Below are 19,027 nucleotides of genomic sequence, written 5' to 3'. Positions count from 1 at the left end.
ACACACGTGTATATAAAATACAAACAAATATACATAAAATACTTTTCATATCTATACATATACATATATGTATAGATAAATATATGGTAAAATATATGTTTATACATATATATGTATGTAAAATGTATATATACATGTGTCCATATAAAATATGTACACATATAAAATGTGTATATGTATAAAATATATGTACACATATATGTATATATACATTTTTATACAATAAAAATATATATTTTTATAAAATATATGTATACATATATGTATATATACATTTTTACATATATATATATGTTAAAATGTATATTTTTATAATGTATATTCTGTATATACTTGATATAAAAAAGTATATATATATATACTTTTCTGGGTGTCCTCCCCGCCTGTGTGACGGGTCCCAGTGCACGGCAGCGCAGCACACACCACGCTACCCCAATGCCATCAGCCGCATCACCCCCGAGGCCCCCACCATGGACAACGGTGGCTCCCGAGCCTGGAGGCGTAGGTTGAAGTGCCTCAGCGCTGACAGGCCCAGCCCTGGGGCACCATTCCCCTAATTTTTGTTTTTAATCCGGGAGAACGTCCCAAAGCAGCCCCGCTCGTTTCTAACACACACGATTTCCCTGAACAAGCCTTGCAGCTGTGCAGCCCACCTTAGAGCCCTGCCCTGGTGCAGGCAGAGGAGCTCCACGGGCAGGCTCCTCGCTCCCAGACACATGGAGTCCACGGGGAGGTGAAGGGGGGCCAGGCCAGGCAGAAATTGTGCCAAAATGCCTCGGGCCACGTGAACGCCTTTCCTCCCCACCTCGCTACCTTTGCCCCTGCTGCCTCGCTGCGTTCCCATCGGAAGCCCTCACCCACAGCACGATGTGGAGCATCAGGCTGCTGCTACAGAAAGCCCTCGTTCTTCTGCACGTCACCGCAAGCGTTGTCGTCGGCAAAACGCTGATGGTGCTGTTCCCCAACGCCATGAAAAGGCACATCCTAAAACAAGGCGAGAAGAGCAGAATGAACCAGAACCCCAAGTTCAGCTATGAGAACTGGGGCCCGACCTTCTTCAGCTTCCAGTATTTACTCTTCGTGCTGAAGGTGAAGTGGAAGAGGCTGGAGGACGAAGCCTATGAGGGACGGCCTGCTCCCAACACGCCAGTGGTGACATCCCAGGGGGACGTCCGGCACCTCTTCGACTTCATGCGAGGTCAGTCATCATCCTTGCAATGGTTTGGGTGTGATAAAATGGTTGGTGAGGACAAGAGGCTGCGAGGGGACAGGGACAACAGGGAACATGCTGCATCTTTCCCATCAAATGAACGCCGCCAGCCTGCTCTGCTGTGTTGTGCACTCATACCAGCTGCCTGCCTCTTGATTTTCTAAAATAACCTGCTTATTGTCCTGGATACAACAACCCTGCACACCAGTACGCTTGTGAACCTCTTGCAAAAGCTGGCTCTGTCTGGAAATGGCTCCTTTTGACAGCAAAAGTGATAATTTGTTTTAGGGGGAGAAGATCCAGAGTCAGAACCGGGTGCAGTGAGTCACGACCATTGGCTGCCATTCCCTGTACATACACAAAGTCCCATGCCAGCTCCGAAAGCCAGAATAGATCCTAGAAACTAGAAAGCACACAGTGTTTTTGCAGATTTAAAGCAGCTAGAAATGAGGCAGAAGAAAAAGAAGTTGCTTTGTACTTTGTCCGCTGCCTCCCACCGAGATCTCTGCAGAACGTGGAATTAATCATTAAGCAGCAGCGTCTGTCCCCATGGGAGGCACTAAATCCTTCTCTCTCTTTATTTATATATAAAATAGGGTTGCACAATTCGAGGTACACAATATCTACAGAAAGGTACCCCCGCTATTAGATTCTTTAAGATGCAAAATATGCTGGCAGCACTTTTTTGAAGCTAAGCCCAGCCAGAATGAAGATCTTGAACATGCTTGAGATAATTTAGCATGGCCATGGACTAAAAATCCTGCAAGTTCTCTTAAACTGAGGCCTTGCAATCGATTATGCAGATGCGAACACGTGGGTACACGCTGTGTTAATCTGTAAGCAACTGCACAGATACTTTTGCCAGGGGCTTGTGTAACATTAGTTTAATAAATGCATAACCAAAGTTCTGTTTGGACAGGAAATTGCAGAAATCCATTGAAAGCAGGAACGCCTGTGGTGCATGACTGAGAAGTCTGCAGCTTCCACTTGGCTCAGCTAGAGCTGACACCTCTGAAAAAAGTCAAGACATCCAGCTGGGTCAACAGAATAGGGAATCTGTGCTTAGATGTCCATCTCTGAATCACTGTCTGTTGAGAAACCTTGCAAATGATCATGCTGAATACTTTTCAAAGTCCTTAGTACGAAAGCTCTTGGGGAGGCTGCCAGGCACTACATGCTGCATATCCATTTTAGAGCAGCTTGCTATCCCAAAATGCTGGTGACTTGAGAAGTGGTTGTCATGGGGAAGGCACAAGATGTGTATCTGTCGGGTACCTTCTGTCTTCACTGGGCTTTGCACAGAAAGGCCCCTCCTTGGTTAAGCTCACTGTTGGATCCTGCACTGGTCAGTGCCAGGCTAAGGGACAGAAAGCATCTTGGTGCTTGCTTTGCATAGAAACTTGGTGATACATTCGTTCTGCTGCCTCTCTCCCACCACCAACTTAACCACAGTGTCCCCTGGTTTTCTCCTAGGTAACCGGCCTTTAATCCTGAATTTTGGAAGTTGCACCTGACCTTCATTTATGTTAAAATTTGATGAGTTCAACAAGCTCGTCAAAGATTTCAGCTCGATAGCAGATTTCCTTATCATCTACATCGAAGAAGCTCACGCAGCAGGTACAGCACAAACATATTAATGCCTACCCTAACTTCAGATATGCATCATTCCTGTTAGAAAAACATTTTAGCAAAGGAGTTAACTACAAACAGCAAAGAAATCTTCCTAAAATCAAAAGTGGCCACACCAAATCTAGGCACCAGTTTGCATCCCTGATTCTCCAACGATTTTACTCGCACATCTGACTTCACACTGAAATACTCCTGTTGAAGATGCTTATCTCTGTGAAGGGAAGCACATAGTTAAATCTGTGCAAAACTTCCTCCCAGTTGTAGCAGAGCTCCTCTTGAAAAATATAAACAAAAATGAAAAGAGCCTTTCATAGAACAAAGGTTAAGTGTGCAATGGCAGCATGTGTTATGTGTTTTAAAAACAAAACAGTGTAGTTTTTGTAAATCATTTTTAATGTGTCAAGAACAGGATGCAGACTTTAATTAAAAAATAGCAAACAAACTGCACACACTCTTTTATCTACACTGGACTAAGTAACATGCTGGCAGAGATTTTTATCCCAGGGTTAAGGTGGTTTTCTAAAAGGCAACGTTTACAGTTTTCAAGTTTTCTAACACTGCATCACTTAGAGCTCTTGAGAAACAGACAGCCAAGCCACCAAAATCTTTTACTTGTTTCCTCTTTCCTAGGAAGTTATATGCAAATGTTTATTTGCATATTTCTAAAAAACAAGGAGGGGCCTTCTCTCTTGCATATTTCAGTTATCAGATCTAAAATTAATTTTATAGGCTTAATGAGTAGAATCAAGCTGAATGAACAACACTATTGCTGAGACTGCTAAATGAACAGGTAACAGCTGATAATCAGCTTATAATTTAAAAGTCTCCTTCTCTGCACCAATAATTTTGGCAAACTTTATCTGGATGGGATGCATCTCCCACACCTGGTATCTTTCCAGGCTTGATTTACATGGGAAAATTTTAGCTAAAATACATCAAGTATTTCTGAATCCAGGGCAAGGAAGAAATGCAGTTTGTTCAAATTAAGGTAGGGAAACAAACAAAGACACGTGATTACTTATCTGCAAAGCTGTAGTGTTCTCCTACTCTGAAGGGGACCTTAATTTCATGGCAAGTTTTGGTGTTAGAAGTAAATTGCATTATTCTTTTAACACAGTTTTGGTACGTGACACACAGGACATCTCCACCCCAATGTCTATTCCACATGTTCCTTGCTAAACACCTTTCTCATTTGTTCCAGATGGATGGGCTTTTAAAAACAATATTGTTATTAACAATCACAGAAGCCTTGAAGATCGAAAAATTGCAGCACAATTTCTTCAGAAAAATAATCCTTTATGTCCAGTGGTTTTAGACACTATGGAAAACCTCAGCAGTTCAAAATATGCTGCACTGCCAGAAAGACTGTATCTGCTTCAAGAGGGGAAGGTTATCTACAAGGTAAAACACATCAACAATAACGGGCACAATACATTTAGATTCTCAACTTTTAAAATAAGAATGTTTTGTATTTTATGCAAGTATTTCATTCTATTTCATAGTTGCTAATTACACAATGCACTGTAACTCTGGAAAAAAAGAAAAGGACTTGCAGTAAAACCAGTCTGGGCCTTTGCAGTGTACATATTTGATGTACACCTCAGTCCTGCTCAAATATTTATCCCACGGCTCATTAGAAAACCTAGCTACGTCTAAGCTGTGAGATCCAGGAACACTCCCCAGCTCCAGGATCCCAGCACTGGCCCTGCCCCAGCTACACAGCAGGGTGTGACCTGTGCGCATACCACCTCCTATGCGACAGCTGCCAAGCAAAAGAAACCCAAGTACACCTACCCACAGCTCTGATTTAACTGCTGTGCTCTAAAGGACTTCTGCTCTGTGTATTTGAGCATTACTGTATAATTTTATTGCCTTTGCAGGGAGGAGTGGGGCCTTGGAACTATCACCCCCAGGAAATACGTGCCATCCTGGAAAAACTGAAATAGAAAAAGAAAGAAGAGGACTTCAGAGTAAAGACTAGCTGGATAAAAAAAAGCTCAATGAATAAGTTTTCATGGACAAAACTGTTAAAAAAAATACAAATAACAGAACACCTAGAGAGGGAATAACACATGCATCTAAAGAGCATTTACAGTGTGGTTCATCATTTATTTGTCTGGAGGTTTTCAGGTTTCATTGGTACAACCTCATCTATCACATTGTAGTGTCTTACTGCACTTATACCAGCAGCAGTAACAAACAGTAGCTGAGCTATTAGGATTGGATATCGACATTTACATTCCTAAGGAATACCATGCAGGATAAACCTCAGGGGTGGTGATATTTGCAAAAATCAACTGGCATGCAAAACAACCAATTTCACATTAATAAGTTTCTCTCTCTCTTGTACACATCCAATTTTCTTAAACGTTCACTTCCACAGACTTCAGAAGACTTCTGAATAAGACAATCTCTATTAACATTTGTTTCTATTAATATTTGTTATGACAGTCATAGCTTAAAGCGCAGACAGCTGTGACCTGATTTTAGAAAATATTTATAGAAACAAAGGATTGATCTGCAACTATTAAAAAACTATCAAGAGCATCGTACGGCTCCAGCTTGTTTTTCCCCTTCGGTTATTTATAAGCATTAGTAGACGTTTATACACATCCTATTATTCTTGCACAGTTTCTTTTGAGTTAATGAGGTTTCCAGTTTTAGAACTTTTGAATAACTTCTTTGAGAGTAAGAAGTAATGCCTCCCATGTAAGTATTTCATATTTTCTTCCATTCAACTCAGGGTGCAAGGGAAACATCTCACAGGAAACTGGGTTTTAATTCATAAATTAAGAAAGCCTGACCTAAACACAATGATTTAAATGGACTTAGCTATGTTTAAGTATTCTTGATAACACTCCAGATTATAAAGCTAGACAGCTGTTACTATAATTAAGGACATCTAAGCACAGACTCTTAATTCTGTTCATGAACCAATTGGACATGTCTTGACTTTTTTCAGAGGTGTCTGCTCTAGCTGAGCTGAGTGGAAGCTGCAGACTTCTCAGTCATGCACCACAGGCGTTCCTGCTTTCCATATATTTCTGCAATTTCCTGTCCAAACAGAACTTTGGCTATGTATTTATAAAACTAATGTTACACAAGCCCCTGGCAAAAGTATCTATGCAGTTGCTTACCAATTAACTGCATTACATACATTAAACTAGTGGTGAATACACACTGCATCTGTTATCTTTGAAAAACACTTTAATACAAAGTTTTAATAATAAATATTTCCTGCAATACAAATATCAAAATATAATACAAAAAGGAAAAAAAAGGTACAAATTTAAGCTGGACTTAAGCGTTTTCTGCTGTGCCCTCTGCCATCACCCTGTGCACTGATACAAAATGATCAAAGGCAGACTTGATGATGAACCGCAAGTAAGTGGCTGGGAATTCAGGAAGCTGTAGAAGACAAAAAAAAAAAAAAAGAAAAAAAAAAGTTAATTTTAGTCTCTATAGTAACATAACTATCAAACTATTTGCAGAAGTTTGTTAGAAGAACCTGTGTTCCTATGTCTGTTTCCAAATTACACATAAATCATGGTGTTCTAAAAAATTTAGCCAGCTTCAGAGATTCTTTAGGAGACCAATTAAAAACAGTTGTCCCTCCCCACCCCTGAATATTGATTGCAGCCTTCACCACAACAATTCAGGGAGGAAAGACCACCATTCTTCTGGAAGGAGCTCCTTCACACAGGAGCAGTAGTTAGGTGCAACTTCATACCCCAATCTACAGAGGAGCAGCAGGAAAGTGGAGTCTTATGTCCTGATCTATGAATTCCCAAATCTAATGTTGAGTTAACAATAATTATAAATAAACATGTTTTGATTTTTCATGGTTTCCACCCAGTTAGCCTAGACATCCTGCTCCATGAAGCACTGCTGGTGTATCCTGTAAATACTCACTGGAAATTCTTCCATCTGAAGCTGTCCTTCTGTGTGTTGCAAATCTAGAAAATACATATTTTCAGCAAATAATGAGTAACCGTGCACAATGCTGTGAAAAAAATTCACTGGATGTCAGAGTTCATGGGAGTTTAAGGAGCAGGAAGTCACACAACATACAGAAATTGTTCTTTACAAGGTTAATTAAGAGAACAAATACTCTTTGCAATATCCAAGTGTAAAAATATAATTCATTACATTGCTTTATAAAACATCACCCAAGGGGCATTAAAAACAACATAATAATGCAGGAAATGGCACTCTATTATACTGTGTAAGTCTGATTTTAATTTTTGGAACAAAAAAGATTGTACAAGTAGGCTCGAGCCCTTCTACATCATTTTACATCTCCAAACAGCAAATCAGAACATCAGTGTTCATAAACTTTATTTAAATTTGTCTATTAAACAAATATCTAATAACATCATCATCAAGCCAGACCTGAATACTCAACAGACATGGAGTTAAAATGACTCACTGAAAAAATCCAGAGTGCACCAATGATAAAAAGGATGGTTTTATCTGTACGTCTCAGTAGAACCTATATAAAATCTAAGATCAATTTTATAAGCATAATTTTTACACACTATGCAAACTTAGTGAAAGGCATAAAACTAAGATTTAACAATAGAAGAAAATGTATTGTTTCCTGGTGCATCTGTGTACCATTAGCCATCTGAAAATGCAGTTTTCAAGTTGAGAAAATGGTACTATATAGCACCAGGCTACATGACAGGAAACATGATTATTTTCCAACATGTCCATATTCTCACTTGATGTCCAAAGAGATCAATGGGGAACTCCAAAAATTTGGTATCATTTATGCAAGTGATAGGTCCCCCCAGAAGATGCACCACTGGTATTTTTAAGGCAACTATAGTCAAAATGTAAATGCTTCACTGTGAAAGTTACTCTGTAGTATAATACTACAAGGATTTTTTTGCAGGAAAACAGGGATTCAGTGAAGTTTAAAAAACCTAACCAATATTAACTGAAATTATCAGAAGAAATCTAGGTCACAAGGCTCTACCAAAGCCTGACAATGTGACTAGCCTTGTTCTCAGATATGTGCTGGAATACAACATGTCAGGGTACACATCCTAGTGTTACTAAGTCAGTTTTCTAGGGGAGAAAAAAGAAAGAAATAAAGCTTCCTAATCAAGTTTTTATTTTTGTCTAGTTATCTTTATACATAGTAACAATAAAAGTCAATTGGAATCCTTCCTGGTTTGCCTAACAAAAGCTTTGTTATTCAAAAACTTTGAAATAAGTCAATCAGCAAATGCACAGATCGACATCATTCCCACAAATCCCCATCCACTTCAGATTCAGAATCTCACCTTTTTCAACACACTGTTCGAAATCTACTGGGTCTTTAGATATGCTTCTTTCAATCCTCAAGGTCCGCACTAAAATACATAGCATTTAAAATATAAACATAAATTTTGCAGTTTATTGAAAATGATATTTATTGCATCACTTTCCATCTACAAAGCATCTTATCAGTATTAACTAATTCACTGCTCCTCTAGTTTAGGGACTAGGACTGCAATAAAACCATCACACTCCTGTTTCAGGTTGGACACACAAGGACAAGTTTTTATTTTGTGTTGTGCAGCCTCTGCTGACAGTCAAGCTCCTGTACCCATGCTCTCACCTTGTAACAGTGCTTTTGATCTTACAGCTCACATTTTCCCTCACCTTATTTTAGAAAATAAAATTCAGAGTTGCCATACATAATTATAAAAATTAATATTAAAAATAAATCATTAAAATAGTAAGCATTGCGGTTTTATCCATAAAATTAGATCAGCCACCACTGTACTACAGAAGTTAACTAGAAGATCAATACAAGGTTGCTATGAGAACGCAGTAACAACTGCAGCTGGGGCAGATTGGCCATCTTTTTCTGACACATTTATGAAAAACTTTGGACATGCAAGACAAGTGTTTTGCTAAGCTGTACCTTTATTAACATGTTAAAAGCGACTACTTAAATATACGAGGCTACTGAGAGAACGTGCATGTAAGCGAACATATTTTGAATAATCTGTACTGCGTACTGCAATACACGAAGCCTTACCCAAGTAACACTGGATGGCGACTTTGCTGATTTTTACACATTTAGGAAAACCAATAATGAATTCCTGCGGGAACATTCCTGTCGTCGTCCAGAACGTTTCAGAACTTCTGTGGAGAAAAAGAAAACCACACAGGACTATTTATAGCAGTCTCGAAAGAAATTTTTTAAATAAATAAAGAATGCGAGGCCGTTATTATTGGGGAAGATTTTAATTTGCGTTGTGGGGGCAGAAAATATTCCAGCTAGGAGAGGCACCGCGCTGCCAGGGGACCCCCCCTCAGGGCCCCTCTCGCCGCCCTCACCCGTCCGCCATGTTCTCGGCGGGGTGCTGCGGGTCGCTGGAGGTGGCCAGGACGAGGGCAGCGCCCGCCGAGCTCCGGCACCAGTCGGTGGCCCCCATCTGGGACCGGGAGCGGAGGGGATGGCCGAGCCCGGTGCTGCCGGTACCGGGCAGCGGGGACGCCCCGGAGCAGCGCGGTTGTGGCCGGGCGAGGCGGTGCCGCAGCGGGACCCTCACGGGGGGGGGGGAGCGAGAAAATGGCGGCGGCGGCGCCCCCCCCTCAGAGCCCACCCCGGGGCCGCGTCCCCTCAGCGCCCCGCTCCCCTCCCGCTGCCCGCCCCCGGCGCGGCCCCGCCTGCTGCGGGATGGGAGCGGCGAGAGCGGCCCCGGCTGAGGGAGCGGCGGGGCGGCCCCGGCGGGGCAGGTAGGTGAGGGCAGAGCCCCCCCGGACCCCTCAGCACCGCTCCTGCCTTGCGCACCCTGCTCTGAGAGCCGGGAGGGGGCTCCTCGGTCAGGCTCGGCTGCCCTGCTGCGGTCAGCCATTTACCCTCCTCCTCCTCTTTCTCTTTCTCTTCGTTCCCCTCTTCCTGCAGCACAGCTGTGGCCCCCCTCACACCCCAGCACCTTTTCGCCATCCCAGTGTCCGTGGGTTGATGGCAGGCAGCACCCAGCCCGGCCCTCCTGGCGCTGCAGGGTTACGTGACAACCTGCACTCGGGGCACCCAGGATCGCTGACGGGGCTCGGGGGTCTTTTTCAAGGTGTGTTTTACCTGTCTGCGGTTTGTTTTTGCAGAACTGGACCAGGGGAATGTCGTGCTGGCTCCACTCGGAAAGCTGGCTGGATACCGGGCCGATATACGTGCGTGAAAATGGGAAGCTGCACGTGGTAAACCAGGGTGCGGGCGGCATACACAATGTCCCTCCCAAAGCAAGACCTTTCAGGCTGTTCTCCAGAGGATTTTCTGTGGAGCTCTGCATGAACAGGGAGGACGATAGAGCAAGGAGGCAGAGGACCGATCACTTCATCTTCACGTACACCAAGGAAGGGAACCTCCGATACTCGGCCAAGTCTCTCTTCAGCCTGGTGCTGGGGTACATTTCTGACAACGTTGACCACATTGACTCGTTGATTGGTTTCCCAGAGCAGATTGCTGAAAAGCTCTTCTCAGCTGCTGAAGCAAGACAAAAGTTCACAGAACCAGTTACAGGACTGAGAGCTCTACAGAAGTTTACTGAAGCATATGGCAATTTGGTGCTATGTTCGTTATGTCTGCGGAATAGGTAAGTGCATTCAGTAACAAATACCTAGCGCTTTTTGCTAGCATGCTTAAATTTTCCCTTACTTTCTCTCAAAAGTAACTTTCCAAAAAATTTAGGCCTTATAGCACCACCTATTTTTAGTCAACTGACTTGAGCTTCATCTTACTCTGCTGCTTGTTTCCCTTCGTACCATTCCTTTCCTAACAAGTACAGCCCATAGCTGCTGGTTTCACACTGAGATACAAGGCAATACAGGTAATAGATTAAATCCATGTAAACTAAAGGGGGATTTTATTTGAAGGTTTAAACTTGCAACTATTTTTTAACAATGCTAATCAGTATTTGCATAGCAGTCTGTATGTGTAATGCTACCTCAGGTATTTCTTGGGTCATTTTTCTAATTGTACTTAGAAGCATTTCAACATGCCTAGCTGACTGTTCAGATAAAATACACCCTTGCAGACCATCTCAGATTATTTACTGTAAGTTTTTAACTCATTTCATTTTTTATTCCGTTTCATTTTGGGTGCTGAGCAGAAGATACAGTCTTGTAGGTGAGAGTTAGAGCCTTTGAAGTCAGGCAGGTTTTACCTTAGTGGTAAATGTGGTTCCTATCCCCATACTGAACATACCTTAATGAGGTTCTGATTAGAATACAGCTTCTTTTTTTTTTTTTTCCTACCTTCTCAGTGTTCACGTTTTCTTTCTCTACAAGAGAGTCTGACCAAGCTTAAAACTGAATGTGCTTTTAAAGCTTTGCTCCTACTGAAGTCTTTCCAAGTACTGTAATGAGACTATTTTCCATCCATACACGTTAAAAAGGATGGTTTATCCAGTTTAGAATCAAAGTACAGGCATATTCATCTGAAGTGCCAAGGGTGTTTTGAGCACAGTAGGAATGTTTGATCAGAGGTCAATTATCTTTTGTTTTATCCCTTAAACCTACTCCCTCTTTATTTTTAGTACAGATACTTTTTCTGAGCTTAATTCAGAAGTGAAGTTACCTCTGGCATAGTTTACTATTACAAAAAGCTCAGTTAAGTATCAAGTCTTTGAAATCCAGGAAGTAAGATACTAAAGCACTTTCTGATTAATCATATTTGTGAAAGAGCCCACTCTTCACAAGCCCTCTGTGGTCTACTGAGAGTTGCTTTGCCCTCTGACTGCACATATTGCCTCCTAGGATTTGGTGGAGTAGTTTGGTAGGTCTACTTGCACCAAGAAGGTGCTCTTACTTCCAAGGGCAAAAAGGCATTCATTGAGGGATGCAATTAGTAAACACACCTAATTTCAGCACTGCAGGTGTTATCCTCAGAGAATGTCTTGCTGTGGGGACTGTGAGGTAAATTCAGGAGAGATTAGGTTGTATTGCCGTGGAAATAAGAGGTAAAAGCAAAGGAGATGGGGGTAAGGTAGTAACTGCTACGTGCAAGCAGGGTGTTACTGCATATTCATGCATGCCATTCTTCAGTGCATTCCTACCTCTAAACCTCCTACTGAATAGTTCCAGCACAGATGTTTGCATGGCTGCGGAGTGAATCGGATCCGGGAACCAACGCAGCTCAAAAAAAATAACCCACTGAGTAACCACTGCCTGGGGTGTAATCACTGCTCCAGTTGGAGTCCAGGGTCCTGCAGGCATCCCGTTGGACTTAGTCTAGTGAGCTGGGCCACGTCTCTAGCGAAGTATTGTATTTTCACATGTGGAAAGTAAAATTTTACCATTTGGCAAGCTATGCTGATGCATTCAGAATAGATTTGAAACCTGTGTGAATGCTGGTTTGTCTCCACGCCACCTAGATACTAAGGAAGAGCAACTTGTGAATCTGATTTAAAGTAATTTATTCTACATTATTCTGAAATAATACAGTAATAACCTGAAAACAGGCCCCTAATAGTGGTGTTTGCAAATTGAGGTTGTAATTGTTAGTCCATTATTCTGTGTCATAACAAAACAATATTTATTCAAGGAGAAGGCTGGGGATTTGGATGTGTTGTGTGCAGAATGCAGTGTAAAAAAGATAATTACAACAGCTGGCCAGTTTCTGTCAGTTTCTACACAGATTCGTATGAGAAATAACTGCCTTATGCTTGTGACACTTGAGAATACTTGAAGATCCTTCTTATGTGCCCTGAACACTGATAGCTTTTTTGTTCTTTACAGATACCTGCTTATCTCTGAAAAACTAGAAGAAATTAAGTCTTTCCGGGATCTGACATGTTTGGATCTTTCCTGTTGTAAACTCGGAGATGAACATGAACTTTTAGAACACCTCACTAAAGAGGCTCTGTCTAGGTACTAATTGCTTGATGTGTATCTAAAGATGACACTTTCTTTTCCTATCACCAAGCAGTTCAAAGAATCAAGGTGTGACTTTACAGAAAAATTTCACAGAAAGTAGTGTGTAAATTTGAAGATTTCAGTTAAATTTGAAGATTTCAGATAAAACCTGTTCTTGAGGTAAACAAAATACAGAATTTATTGTACAAAAAGAACATGCTCTAAAGGACATACTAAATCTCAAAGGTGCTATAAATGTGCAAGATAAATCTTGTGTATTTTTATAATTTCCATTGGGCAGGAAAAAAAAAAACATCTTAAGCATTTGTTACAGCTTTACACTTTTATTTCCTTCTTTAATGGGTAACTTTTATAAGACAAATTTTTAACCAAACCAATAGGCCAGATGGAGATCTGTGTAAGCACTAGGTTGATGTTTAGTTAATTAATACTTTGGAAAATAAATTTTATTATGTTTGATACTGAAGATTGAAAAGTAAAAAAATAGGGAAAACAGTAGGCAGAATAGCTACTAACTAGGGGATATTACAGTAATATAAAACTTCGATACTTTGATGCATTTTGAGATGAGATTTTGTTTTCAAAGCACTTTGAAAAATGTTGTAATGTTATGTTTTCCCTGAGTTCATCTGTGTTAATAATACCTCATTGTTTACCTAAAAATTGTTGCTGCATCTCTTACCAAATCTGTCCTCTCCCATTTTGCCAAGTGTTTTTCTCTTTTCAGTTTTGAGTGAAGTTGAGATTGGCAGTCCTGATTTAAATGACTTCAATTCATAAAGAACCTCCTTGTCTCTGTTAGCAAATGCTCTAGGATGAGTTTGTCACTGGAGTTCCATGAATAACTGCTCAAATAAGTGCTTCTGTTGAGCTAGCAGAAGGAATATAAAAACATTTGTCAGTCCTACTAACCCAGGCTTCTTTCTTGCTACTTTTATTAATGTTAATAAAAAGTTCTTATTAACCCTTCAGTAGACTGAGGGGTTGGCACAAGATGAGCCCAGACTTTCTGCATAGAGTTTTAAGATATTTTGCAAAGTTGTCTAAATAAAGTGACTATAAACAATTGTTTTGTATTTCTCCTTCCAGTGTAAAAAGGCTTCTCTTGAAAGACAATGCTTTATCAGATGCGGGCCTTCGCAGAATGACAGCACCAGTACGAGTATTGAAAAAGGGACTTGAGAATCTTTTGGTATTAGACTTGTCTTGTAAGTGCTTCATGGTATAATATTAGAAGCAAACTGTATCTTTTTTTGATAAAGAATTTTTTCTACTTAATATTGAAGGGATATAAATAATTTAATTCCTGTGAGCCTAGTACCCAGTCCCAGGTTTGACTGCCAGCTTCCCGCAAGACACAGGTCATACCTCTAAGTCTCAGCTACTTGTTAATTACGTACATGTCTCTAAGAATATGGGAAGTAATATTGTAAAACTTGTATTTTGATCATTAGAGGAAAAACACCACATTTGACTCAATTTCCAAACATGAATCATCCTACAAAGAAGAGGCCAAAAATCCCTTGTTCTAGTATTAGGTTTTGGAACAAATAGTTTCTTGGTATTTTGTCTTCTTCTACATCTTGCAACTTAACTAACTTTACCTGACCTTACAGGTAACCCTAAAATCACAGATGTGGGAATTGGATACATTCTTTGTTTCAAGAAGTTGAACTGTTTGGACATTTCTGGGACAGGTCTCAAGGTAAAAGAGCTCCTAAGTTTAACGGACAAATACAACCAAATGGTCTTTCCTTCTGACCACTTCATTTCCCTTTTCACTAGGATGTTAATGCCGTCATTAAACGAATCCAAACGCAGATAGGCTTGGTTCACTCAGAAGTGCCTCTGAAAGAATTTGATCATAGTAACTGCAGAACAGAGGGATGGGCAGAGCAGGTATGGGTTTTTAAGTCTATTTTACTTTCTAGAAATGTTTCTTATATAATACCTATGAGGTATTAAATCACCAAATAGGAAATAAGGGATAGAGTTGTTTCTGTTGACATTTCTATAAACTTTACAAGAAATATTTTTAACTCTCTCAAATCTTCTTTCAGACAGTTTTGCAGTGGGAGCAGGCAGTTATGGAGGCTGTCAAGCCACAAGAGGACTTGAGATCCAGAACAGCAGCTCAGCACTTCTGTATGTAGTTGAATAGAGACCACATTATTTAATAATTATCTAGGAGAAATATTTTCATGCATTTTTGTAGTACAAATAGCATCTCAGATGTGCAATTTCAGCCATTTGTGCAACTGCTTTACAATGTGGTGGGAGGGTTTTTGTATGTGTTTTTTTTATATATATATTTGTTAGACTGCTGGATAACTTACTTAAAATTCAGCATGACAGCAGGCTCAGGGCAACATCTAAAAACTGAGTTTTCTCCTTAAAACCCTGAGTCCAAAATAAAAATGTTCATTTCCCCTATGTATGCTTCAGTAAAACAAACAGTATTTCCAGGTTTGCTTGGCCAAAACAATTCTCAACACACGTGTACATTTTAAGGCATAATTCTGTTTTTCCCCAACTCTGAACTTTTTGTTTTTCCCCCTGTAGATGGCAAGACACGCAGAACAGAGGAAGCAGTCAAATGCAAGTTGGAGGAGACAGAAACCAAAGCATCTGGAAACTTGCAGTTTTATAAGGAAAAAGTTCAAAATTGCCATTCACCTTTGAAAAAGGAGGTTGCAGGCAGCCATGAATCAAAGAACAATAAAAAAAGAGCTTTGGCTGAACAAGAGAGAGAAAGGACTTCCAAACAGAAGCATCTGTGCCTCACAGTGGAGGACTGGGATTTGTTAAATACCTACTGAGTCAGAAAGAAACGAGTCTTTTGTTTGTTGTTTTCTTGCTGACAATGGATTTTAGAGGCGTTCAGAGGGAGTAACAAAGCAGACCAGTATTGTTAAAGCTGGTTGCTGTGATCTGCTTGTGTTATCGTAGGCTTGGGGAGGGGAGGGCTAGAGTCCAGGAGAAGGGTGATGTTACTACTGTATATTTTCAATACATATTTTTTTTCAAATAAAGTTTTTGTTGTCATCCTTAACTAATTCTTCTGACATAGATACCGTTTACAAAAATACTGGTCTTGTCCCTTCTCATCTCTTGTCTCCTCAGGGGCCAAAGACTAATAATAATCACTGCAACTTTTTGGAAGTAAAGCTGCACTGTGCTTGTCAAGTGCAGCGGGCCTTTAACAGTGCTGCTAGCACAGAAGGCTCAGCCTGTAAAAGCAGAGGCTGTGCTGATAGAGCTCTGACAAAGGGAGGAAGCAAACAGGATAAGGACAGGCCTGTGGGAGGGAGGGAAGCAGAGACAGAAACCCCTCGGTAACATCGCACAAATTCAAAGAACAGAAGTCCCCTATCTCCTTCCTTTTAACCCAGGAAATGAAAGCTGAAACTGGGTTACTGCAGAGATTAAACTCTACAGCTGTACCATGCCCTGCCTTACACGCAAATCCTGCCTGCGCTTTGTGCTTTAAAGCCTCCTCTCAGTGTGTGTGCAGGCTTGCCATACGCTAACTGCATCTCATCTAAAACATAAAGGGAAGTGTTCACGGAACAGCACGCGCTTGCTGCAAAAGGCAGAGATACTCAGAATCGTTCTGGTTTGGTCTTTCTGAAGCCAGGAGTACAGCTGTAACACTACAGGTTTGTTTATCATCAACACAGGACTGGAATTCAAACAAAACTGAGGTGCACAGTGAAGCCATCGTTGTGCCCTTTAAGGCCAAGGACAGGCTTCTTCCACTAGTGCCAATTTAGATATCCTCAGTTCAGTGTTTTTCACAATTCAGTAACAAGGAAAACAGCCCATCCTTGGCAATCACAAACACAAAGATGCCAAGAAAGGGAACTTCACCTCAAAAATAAGTAGAGATGAGAGGGAAGCCCCTGCCTCTTTGTTTCTGTATTGCTGAAGTTTCTCCAAAAACAAAGAATGCAAGTATGCTTGTTTGGAAGCCCTACATTTTTTCACAGAAACTCTAGGCTATTTATAGCTTCCACTGAAGACTACATCAGCCCTCTTCTGAGACAAATAATGGCACAAACAGTGACTTAGCAGAACCACTACCAGAGAGGAAGAAGGCTGTGACACTCACACACAAACCTCCTCCTGCAGCTGGCTTTCGGTTCAGCAGCCAACGTGGATTTCTTTTGCTAGCTCTTCTGTGACTGTGAGATCTGCTCATCTGAGCATGCAGAGGCCAGCCTCAGAGCATTGTGTTCTCCGTTTCCTCCGTTTCACATCAGTAAAGCAGCTGGGAGCTGACACCTTGAGGCAGAAAACAGGCACATTGTGATTTGGCATGAATGGCCTGCCCAGGTCACAGAGTGTCAGTAAAATAGCACGGTGTAGCTTCACTTCTCAGAAGAGGCGTTTTAGAGCACTGTGCTTATTACATTCTCCACCCCTGGTAAAGTTAATCCTTTTCTTAGCTCCTCGTGCTGACCAGCAGACTTCCTCTTTTAAACACACCGTTGTGTAAATTTTATCCTGAGATGACTTAGGCACATTACCACCCTGTACTCAACCCCCTGATCTCTCCTCAGAGCTCTGAGGCACAAATCCCCCACTGACAGGATGGGGGGAATCCAGCAATTGCCACATGGCCCAGCCTAACCAGCGTCCTCTTCCCACCCACAGCAAAGGTGAGAGGCTCCACAAAGTCATGGTTATCCCAATATTTTTAATGCAGAACAAGTTTCTTACTAACCATATTTGCTGGTCTCAGTGCTGAGCATGAAGGTTTCAAAGCCCATGAAGAAGGCAAACAGCCAGTGGTTGAACCCCATCCGAATCACAAAGCATCTCTTCCCCAAAAAAGAGAGAGTTGCCCCTGAACCGACCCTCCTTGAGCTCCTCTGATGAAGTGCTGCAGAACTTCCTTGTAGATTGCCCCCTGGAAATGCTTTGGGGTAATAAGAGGAGCACAGCAACTACAACAAACCAGGATTTACCAACCCCAAATCAGCCTTTTTGAAATGTTAGATGCTTGCGATTTTCTGGTAAAAACATGCATCTCTATTTCATGTTTTGGCTGAGGCTGGAAGCTTGAAAGTGAGAAATGTTTACCTAAAAAACTCAGTCCCTCCTCTGAGCTGCAGCACTGAGGTGATGCTTTACAGACATAGCGAAAGCAAGCCATCCGTCCCGGCCTGGCATGGCAAAGGAGGGGTTATTAAACACAGCTCTAAAAATTTCCATGGTACCTGTTCCATTATGCAGAATTTTGCCATCTCATTCTAGGTAAAGCGTGAGTCAGAACACAGCAAAGCTATTTTTAAAAGATCTGTCAGATCTATGGCTGTATCCCAGCTACAAATTAGAACAAACATCCACCATTTATACCAGCCATGGAGAGACGCCGAGTTACAGATCACAGGAGAGAGAGGAAATGAGTGGACTGGCTTTTATTTTTAAAGATATGTGACCTGGGATGGCGGTGGGGAGAACAGTGCCTGATGTTTATTTTGGGCCTAGAACAGTAGGAACACTCACTGAAAATCCGTGTTTTCCTCAGAATCAACATTTTAGACACAGATGAGCGTTTTGGTTTTCTTTTCTTCAAAGGAGCAGAGAAAGAACACAGCTTTCTTAAATTTCAATGGCATCACTATCCTGCGGACTGCTTTGAAGGCCTGGCTGGCAGAGCAGCAAACCCAGCGGATCCCAAGTCATCCCACAGCCACCCAGCAGTGGCTGCAGCTTCTGGTTTTCTTCTGCTCACCGCTCCAAGGCTGCCGTGGATCCCCCCCAAACCTTTTTTCCTTGCTAACTGAACGCAGTGCAATGCATCCCAGCCCAGTGGCTGTTTGTGGAGCTGCCACTCCAAAACTGCTCAACCCCAAGAAAACACACTTTGGATGTGCCCTGGTCCCCCTTGAGTGCCCAGGCTGGTTGGAAGGACAGCTACACCCCACAGGAACACTGGTTTTTCCCCACAAACCCCAATACATCCACTGCAGTTCCCTCACCATTACTCTCTCCACACTGACCTTCATGGTTTGAGGTCTGTGCAGGAGGTGGCCCACATGGTGGCTCCCCAGATGTGTCACCCAACACCAGGCCCCACAGGAAGCCTCCCAGCTGCATCAGCACAGAGCCTTCAAAGCAGCTGCCGAAACCCACAGACATGCTTTACACACCAACACCACCTTCTCCTGCCCACGGACATCAGGAGCATGGAGATGTGTCAGAGGGAAGTGCTCAGGAGGACCCTTGAAGGAGTCCCACAAGCTAGTAGCATGGCGCTGCTGTCCCCACACCGTGCTGCTGATCGGGCCGGAGCTTCCAGAGCAG

The 19,027-nt window shown here is 41.9% G+C and overlaps 3 protein-coding genes across 3 annotated transcripts; 2 read left to right on the top strand and 1 right to left on the bottom strand.

The window, feature by feature from the left end:
- Nucleotides 1-867: 867 nt before the first annotated feature.
- On the top strand, nt 868-4,785 carry DIO1 (iodothyronine deiodinase 1; the record flags this gene model as incomplete). Its single annotated transcript, XM_084290890.1, has 4 exons — nt 868-1,198; nt 2,684-2,827; nt 4,041-4,240; nt 4,720-4,785. 4 exons carry the CDS (start codon nt 868-870, stop codon nt 4,783-4,785), a joined length of 741 nt encoding a protein of 246 aa, XP_084147016.1.
- IFT25 (intraflagellar transport 25) lies at nt 1,802-9,305 on the bottom strand. The gene is made up of 5 exons (XM_084290891.1): nt 9,176-9,305; nt 8,874-8,980; nt 8,131-8,199; nt 6,752-6,795; nt 1,802-6,247 (listed from the first exon to the last, which is right to left on the bottom strand). The coding sequence occupies exons 1-5, from the start codon at nt 9,271-9,273 to the stop codon at nt 6,140-6,142; spliced, it is 426 nt and encodes a 141-aa protein (XP_084147017.1). The 5' UTR covers nt 9,274-9,305; the 3' UTR covers nt 1,802-6,139.
- Nucleotides 9,306-9,444: 139 nt separating this feature from the next.
- On the top strand, nt 9,445-15,657 carry LRRC42 (leucine rich repeat containing 42). Its single transcript, XM_084290889.1, has 8 exons — nt 9,445-9,577; nt 9,947-10,434; nt 12,578-12,709; nt 13,805-13,923; nt 14,332-14,420; nt 14,501-14,614; nt 14,776-14,860; nt 15,278-15,657. Exons 2-8 carry the CDS (start codon nt 9,962-9,964, stop codon nt 15,532-15,534), a joined length of 1,269 nt encoding a protein of 422 aa, XP_084147015.1. The 5' UTR covers nt 9,445-9,577; nt 9,947-9,961; the 3' UTR covers nt 15,535-15,657.
- The last annotated feature ends 3,370 nt before the right edge of the window (nt 15,658-19,027 follow it).

Source organism: Netta rufina (assembly GCF_964035555.1).
Source record: "Netta rufina genome assembly, chromosome: 8".
NCBI lineage: Eukaryota > Metazoa > Chordata > Aves > Anseriformes > Anatidae > Netta > Netta rufina.
Note: the sequence above shows the minus strand (reverse complement) of the source record. Positions and strands in the feature narration are given on the sequence as shown.